Source organism: Oncorhynchus kisutch, unplaced genomic scaffold, assembly GCF_002021735.2.
Source record: "Oncorhynchus kisutch isolate 150728-3 unplaced genomic scaffold, Okis_V2 Okis03b-Okis08b_hom, whole genome shotgun sequence".
Lineage (NCBI taxonomy): Eukaryota > Metazoa > Chordata > Actinopteri > Salmoniformes > Salmonidae > Oncorhynchus > Oncorhynchus kisutch.
Window position 1 is genome coordinate 8,791,227 of NW_022261980.1, and position 8,300 is coordinate 8,799,526.

The 8,300-nt window shown below is 43.2% G+C and overlaps 1 protein-coding gene across 8 annotated transcripts in view; it reads right to left on the reverse strand.

The window, feature by feature from the left end:
* Positions 1-4,652, reverse strand: part of LOC109877741 (transducin-like enhancer protein 3-B) — a 45,656-nt gene extending 41,004 nt beyond the window's left edge. For 4 of the 8 annotated variants that reach the window (XM_031812973.1, XM_031812971.1, XM_031812969.1 and 1 more), the window contains exons 1-4: positions 4,159-4,609; positions 3,281-3,485; positions 1,882-1,982; positions 1,534-1,597 (exon numbers count right to left, since the gene is read on the reverse strand). In XM_031812973.1, the coding sequence (XP_031668833.1) occupies positions 1,534-1,597; positions 1,882-1,982; positions 3,281-3,304 (189 nt within the window). In that variant the 5' untranslated portion in view covers positions 3,305-3,485; positions 4,159-4,609. Of the gene's footprint in view, positions 1-1,533; positions 1,598-1,881; positions 1,983-3,280; positions 3,486-4,158 lie in introns of all 8 variants that reach the window. The other 4 variants (XM_031812968.1, XM_031812966.1, XM_031812967.1 and 1 more) reach the window with 3 other exon arrangements.
* Positions 4,653-8,300: the final 3,648 nt, after the last annotated feature.

An 8,300-nucleotide genomic window follows, 5' to 3' on the forward strand; every position in this document is an offset into this window, starting at 1 on the left:
TGCCTCTACTTCTCCCTCTATTTCTATCCTTTTCTTTGTTCTTCCAGCTCTTTTTGGGAGTCTAAGGGGTGAGCGATGTGAACCGTGGGTAAATGCTAAGCTACAGGACTCCAATCCACTTCTTTTGAGCACAGTCCGATTTTAAAATGCTACGTTGCTAACTCAATCAGTCTGGCGAAATACGAGTCTTTCAAAACAAATAGATTGTTGTCAATCGTAGATTAGACATCCATAGCGATACTCACTATCAGGGCGTGAACTGGCGGCTGCCAGATGAGGCCTAGTTAGTCCATCCTGTTTATCTAACAACCCCCCTCTCACACACTACCGCTAAACCGGTGCATGCATTTCCTCAGAATAAAAAAATAATGTTTAACTAAAGTACCAGTGCGTTTGGTTAAAGTCAATCCTGGCGTGTACAAATAAGATAAGAGGAGTTTATATGCACGGGCCTCAGCTCAGAGTTTGGCCTCTGTTACATCATGTCTAGGGACTGACTGGTTATTTTCCATTCATTCACCAGCCCTTTTTGTGTTACCCAGAACCTCAGCTAGGCTCTTTGAGTTGGATCAATGTTGTAGCTTGACAGTAAATACAAATAACGTTGTACCATCTACACTTACAATTTCTATTTGATCATGGGGGGCTTTGAAAATGATTTTTTTTTTGTTAAAAAGGGAACGTTTGAATGTGGATCAGTTGGAGCTGTTGTTTTGGAGTTAAGTCACATTCTAAAATGGCAACAATGTAAAGGTTAATAGTGCTATTTGTTTTTTTTTAATGGTAATACTTCACTTGACTATGTCCTCTACTTGATGAGGTCATTCAGCCATAGGCCACAGTATTGTCTGCAAGTCATCCCGGATAAGAGGCCACCGCTAAACAGCCAGGCTAAAATATAAAATGCCATACTCCACCGTGACTAACTAGTTGTCTACCTGGCCAGGGGGTCCCTTCTATCCCCCTCCCCATCCTTAATGAGAGCCCTGGGTGTCTTAGAAGGCCCTGGATGTGTCAGGAAGGCCCTGGGTATGTGAAGGCCCATAGGCCATAGCTCACCCTGGGAGAATACTGCCCTAAATAATCAGCTTCACACACAAAGCCAGCAGGCCAGTCATTAACCCTTAGGGGGTCAGAGGCATAAAAGAGGCCACGGAGCCATTATGAACCCCCCCCCCCCCCCCCATCATCACAAAGCCCCGTCCGTCACGCCCTGTTATCAACGGCCGGACATTTGACCTCTGGTGGAGATTCACAACAACCCCCACCTTCTCTATAGGTGCACACACACACACACACTTCCTCCAATCACAGGAGGCCCCAATGTCCCTTTCTGGACAATCACCACACAGGGATGTTCATGAGTCAACAATCTCAAATGCACCCAAAAATGTAACTCAAATTGCCTCTGCAAACAAACACGGTTGCTACCGTTTCATCTGAGGGAAAATAATAACACATCTTACTAACCATCACATGCAGGGTTTTAGTTACAGGAAGTGATTGTGCTTGTATGTAGTGTGATATTCTTACCATGACATAGTGACGCTGCATCTCTGTCTTCTCATTGGCCAGTTTGTCGTACTCCACTTTGAGACTGAAAGACGAGAAATATGGTCCATTATTATGAGCCAATATTTATGCTTTATTACATCATTAATACATGTTAGTCCATTTCACAGAAATATTTGGTTAGAAACACAATACACCATAATCATATAGTTGTACCATGTGAAAAATCTCAATTCTACACACCCAAAATCAACTTGATATGACCAGTGTTAGCCCAGTGTTAGCAGACATCTCTAACTAGATTGATCATGAGTAGCCTAGCCTGGTTCTTTCAGCTGAAGTACATCCTCTAAAAATGGATGTCATTACCTGTGGTACTGGGCCTGCAGGAACTGAAACTCGTCTTTGATCCTGTCGCAGGACTCGGCCACGGTGAACTTGAAGCCAGGCTGCCCTGGTTGGTGTGGTGCCTAGAGAAAAGCAGTGTTGATATCAATAACCCCAATGAAGTGGTAGTGCAGCCACACCTATTACATCACACCTAGATCTCAGCCCATTTCTATAACATAACAGACAATAACACATCACACCTAGATCTCAGCCCATTTCTATAACATAACAGACAATAACACATCACACCTAGATCTCAGCCCATTTCTATAACATAACAGACAATAACACATCACACCTAGATCTCAACCCATTTCTATAACATAACAGGCTACAACACATCACGCCTAGATCTCAACCCATTTCTATAACATAACAGACTACAACACATCACGCCTAGATCTCAGCCCATTTCTATAACATAACAGGCTACATAACGCCTAGATCTCAGCCCATTTCTATAACATAACAGACTACAACACATAACACCTAGATCTCAACCCATTTCTATAACATAACAGACTACAACACATAACGCCTAGATCTCAACCCATTTCTATAACAGACTAGATCTCAACCCATTTCTATAACAGACTAGATCTCAGCCCATTTCTATAACAGACTAGATCTCAGCCCATTTCTATAACAGACTAGATCTCAGCCCATTTCTATAACAGAAGTCTATTTATAATCAATAGCAACAGAAAGATGGCAAAATAGTATCATCCTTCATCGTGCTTTCTTAGCCTCCCTCTCCTATAGGCCTCTCTCTTCCGTGTAAAATTATTTTTGCTGCTGCTGAATGGTGGTTTGTCAGTGTGGTACCCAAACGTTCCCTTGAGCCCTGCCTGGTGGCCGCTTTTATAATGGTGGGAAGAACCACTATCACTCAAGAGTGCGATGACAGAGGCGGGTCAGTGCGCCCGTCCTCAAAGAGCACGGGAAGGGGGGGTGAGCGGAGAGAGAGAGGGAGGGGAAATCACAACCTGATTTGTGAGGAATTCAATGCATGCCAATGATGCCGTGCAGTAAGCTCGATAATTACAGCATATCCGCTACTGCTTCAATGCAGCAGCTTGGAGGAATTTAGAGGGAAAAAAATATTCGCTCTGAAAATATTTTTTTCCCCTCTTACATATTGGCCGTCTTTCGTTATTAAAACTGATCATTCGAATCTTATACGTGAATCGATTGTTTATTTGCAGTTTCCTGTCGAAACGTGTTGTCGAGCGCCATAAACAGAGGGACTAGGCTTCTCGACGTGCAGACCATAAATAGTAAGGTGCAGATCACGAGCTCGTGTCTGACAAGCTAATTATTTTGAAGGCGGTACATTTGCATGAATTCGCATAATAATATCAAGAGCTGGGATACTTACCGGATGCCGGCCCTGTGGATACATCTTGAATGTATCCTTTTTTTAGGGAAATCGGGGGATACTTCAGTAATCCGAGTAGATGTGCGATAGTCCGCCACCCCTCCCTGTGCGCACAAGCGGTCGGACAATGCCAATCCTCCGCCGCGGAGAACACACTTCCACCCTCCGATCTCTCGATCTTTATTGTTGATTTTAAACCCCTTTCCTTTCAACATCACAAACATACATAACAAAAAAGCAGAACAGAATGGATATTAGCTAAATGAACGGAGTATGCAATCGGAACACGCACATAGCTTCAAAATATGCTCGTGACGACAGCAAGGAAATACTTGCTGAATTTAGTCAATGGCAAATGCAGATTATAGCCTCTATAATTTAACTCACTATCATCGCCTGGTCCGTCTCAAAAATACATGTCATAATAAGCCGCTATTCTCGATTTGCAAATATTTATCCGACATGTTAGGAAATTGTGATATCTAAATGGGTTTGCTTGACAGGTTTGTTGGCGTGTCAAGCCTTCACGCTAGAGTGATAATAGGCTACACTAGCAGACGAAAAAAACTACAATAGGCGCGTAGCACGGGTAACAATTTATCCAAAACCAAAAAGACCAGCCTCGCTACAATCAAAGTTGATACAATGTATCGTGTTTATATATTATCTGCATTCCCAACAAATGTAACAATTTGCTGTTCGCGGAGCTGCAGTGTTCGAGCGCAACTGGAAAACAGAATATACGACAAAGCGGGCTGCGGGATTATGACATTCAGTCCACCAAGCTTGGTTATAAAACACACTGCTGTTTTCAAAGTAGCCCAGCCATGAAAGCTACCCGTCTTGTTAGCGGGTTCTTCTCGGGTCTTCTTCTTTACCTTTGTCTCGATTGATTCCCCTCCCCTACGACGGCAATAATCCCTCTGTTGAACGAATTTTCACAATCCTCGGCTGGTAACCTTCCTTATGAGAATGAAAAAAATGATCCAAAAGTAATCGCTGGTTACATGGAATCCTTGTCCCAGCCGAGCCTTGGAACTTCGGTGATCTCGTGGCGCCGCACGACCTGCCTCGACAATGCTTTTCAGATCCGACGTCGGAGAGCCGTCGATTACAACGAGTTGTTGACCGCATAAAACTTCCAAGAAAGCCTTTCTTGGATAAATGCAATTATTGACGAGTCTTCTAGTAAATCCAAATACAATTTTGTAAGTTAAAAGAGGTTAAATCGTAGAAAAGTTGGATATTGTAACGAAGCAATTGCTTGCATTCGATTTACCCAGTTTTTCCAACGCTTGCTGTACCACACACAGACTGTGCACTGACACGAGGACTCAACTGCCGCGAGAGGGCCTCTCACAAGCCAATCGGATTCTCCGAATGAGTTTAGCTGCATTAGCCTATCAGAGAGGGATGTCCCCACGTGGGGTAGATAGTACCCTTGTGTTCCCATTGGACTGTGATATATGACCTCATATCTTCGCCATTTTGGATCTAAACTGGTATTCAACTGACGAACTTGTAATAAACAAAGGTAATTATAAATGTTTCTGCCACAAATGTCAGAATATACTGTTTGACTTTTAATCATTGATATATTAAATCCCTCATGTGATGCAGACATGGGCATGTGCAGCATGGTACACATGGTTAAATCTCATATAATGTTAGATACAATGTAAAAATCAAATTTGAATGCTGAGCATGCCTGTGTTTCTGGACTAAAAAGTGTCCTAGCAATTAAGCAACTCTTTTTCTATATCAGCTAATTACTTGCCTCATTTAAACGTTTAGAATAGGCTACACTGCAGTTTATGAAATCTGAAACTCACAAGCACATTAAATGTGCTTTGAAGAAAGTATGTGTTCTATAATTTGCTATCTTAGAAGATCCAGCCTACAAATAGCTTAATCATTTAGGACTGTAGTGTTTAATGAATGATTTGCTCCATCATGTAGTTTTAAAAGCCTTTAATTAAGAATGATTGAATTTACTAAGCATAGCCCTTGCATAAATCTAACACGAATACTAGAAATTGGGGATTAAATGTATTCATTGATCAGACTGATTTGATCGACCTACATTTTTAATAAGACCTTAACCATCAACAAGCTTTCATATCGGCAACGCTGAAAGGTACAACATGTCTGCGCCCGAGGAAGTCAGCCTATCACGTGTTGCTCGCTATACTCAGCCCCACGTGGGGCTCCCCTTCCCCGTCACTGTTCGTTATCCAATGGCTGTGCAGCTGTCGTACCTCCTCGCTTACAATTGGCCAGAGGCAGCAAAGGCTGTCAGTCAGGATCCCATGCTGTCAATCAATACCACGCGGGGCTCAGCGCTGACAAATGCCTGTGCTTCTCTCCCTCCTGCCTGCAAATAGTCCCTGGAATGGCTGCTTAATTAGCTTCGAATGGCTTTTCCTTCCAGCTCAAACAATCTGTCACTACCATGTGGTAAAAAGAGCCTTGCATAAAACAAAAGAGGTTGGGGGGGTGGAGTTAGTAGGGGCTAAATATCAGTTTGATTCCCCCCCTCCTCCACCGAATACATTTGTATTACCGCAAAACAAAGCATTTACCTCGCTCTAACATTGGCTCATTGCAGCCAACAGTTTCTGTCTTCATTGGGGTTTGTTTTTTTCCCTCCGTAGAACAAAAATGTGAGATTATATGCATTTTTAATCCCTTGTTTTTAGAAAGCTAGCCTCTAAGCAAGCAGGATGAGGTCGTGATAGTGTTCTTCATGGCCTTATAGAAAAGTAAATATAGGGTATATGCATGTTTGCTAAATAAAGGTAATGATTTATTACCAAAGTCGACATCATGTCTGTGAACCTAATTATTGCTCCTGTTTACTCAACATCACTAAATTATTCATCGCGCTAGAGAGTAGTGCGAATTATGCTAGAAGTCAAATATGGAATGGGCCTATATTTTTCATCACTAAAACGACCTAGTTTTATACATGGTTAACAAACTAATATTTCATTCTGACTTTTCCACTATGTGTGAAAAATCCATCTTTTTTTTTTACCACAACATCTGTGCAGACCTGAAAGCAGAAAAAAATAAACATGGTATACATTTTAAAGTGTAAATTATAAGTTAACGCCATTTGCTTCAGATGAACCTTCAAACGCCTGAAGATATCACCACTTTAATTGGATGCCTCTCAGATGTTTACGCTCAGGGAGGCTAGCAGGGTCATTTGCTCAAAGGAGGGAGAAAATGACCACTCCTCATTGGCTACCTCATTGTAAACTTTGGACTGGCCCACGTGGGCTAGTTGAGGGCTGGAATAAAGACTCTGGGCTGAGGTCGAATGCATAATAAAAGGCCCCAAATAGTACAACTGGGCCAAAGGGCTGCTAGTCTACCAATTTTACTAAAGTATGGGAAATAAACTATGTAAATAACCCAGATCAGTTTCCATTAAAGAAAAACACGATCAACAAAAACCATTACCTGGCCATAAGTGAGCTGTGGTTGGAGTTCAAAACATGGAGAAGACCTGAAAGTCTTGATCACACACACACACACACACACACACACACAAGTACATGGTGGACCTTGCATTCTAATATCACACACAGAGACCCACTTTTCCCTCATCCTCAAAAAAGAGTGGCCTGAATTAGGAGGCAACAAAGGCCAGGGTCTTCACCTCTGGGAGAAGAGGCCCTCCACCCTCGCAGACCTCTGCACTGTTTATTTACACTGGAACCATGGACGCTGTGAAACTCCCACCCCGGGGCTCTACACACACTGGGGCTATTTGCAGAGGTGGTTTTAATTCTTTGTAGAGCGATGATCGGCCTCCCTCTTTCACTCCATCTCCAGGCTTACAATCGGATTCCCACAGCCCTACCTGGCCTCTGCAAACCAGCCCCCAAATTAATAGAACAGATGTCTGTTTTCAGTGGTTTTAGTGGCCGCTAAAGACCAGAATCCCATTTGTTCTGCCTGCAGAATTACGCTCTCTACTCAAACAAACCTCCGGTGCCGAAACCACAGTCTCACGGCCAAGCCTACTGCTGGTTCCTTCCAGCCACTACTACCGTCATCTCAGAACTGATACTTCCTGAAATGAGGTCCAAAAGGTTTTAATTTTTATTTATTTATTGAGACCTCAGTTGTGAAGTGCAGAATGGGCTACGTTAACTCATGCAAGATTTCTCACAATTTTTATTATGTAACCAAATGGGGACTTTGGATCCATTTTTACAAGAGCACACACAATACACTCTCACATATTCATTTAGCTAAATGCTAGCATTATGCCGTTTTAGCTAGGCTATCTCCCCCCACCCAGAAGCAGGGATGGTGAGCTGGGGGTTTGATGTTTCGCGTCCATCCGTCTGCTCTCTCCTATCCAGCCAGCACTCTCCCCTTAGTGGAGCGGAAAATGAGGGCCTTATTTCCATGGCGAGTCGAGGTATTGTGGAGCACCGCTGTCTCAGGATTATTGACATGCTTTCATAGGCGGGCTCAGGCCCTGAAAGGAGACACATTCCTGGCCACAATGGGCCCAGTGTGCAGCGAGGCCGGCCTGAATAGGGCCCGAGTGTATCAGGGTGACTCGTCAGCCAGTAATCAATGCAAACAGGATGAAAGGGTCTTATCAAAAGGGACAAATGCAGACATGAGCAGTGTCGCCAAACAACAAAAAAAGTGAGCGAGGGAGGGAGGGGAAAAAATAAAGATGGAGGCTTTTGGCAGAAGCCCCAGGCCCGCATTGGTTCGAATGCTGCTGTCTAGTGAACGAGGGGAACGTAGCCAATTACCATTCTGCAATTCTCATTCTCTGACATCAACAGCCACTTAGCCATATCTTAAAAACACAAGGAGTAGCATTATCAAAGCCCTCGCTGCCAAAAATGTTTTACAAAGGCTGTGCACTGTGCGGATTGTATCAAATCCCTATATAAAAAAAACAACCTCCAGAGAGACTCTATTTGTTCATCTTTACACGGCCAGATTTCACAAACAGACGCCGCAAAAAGTGAAGCCAGTTCTT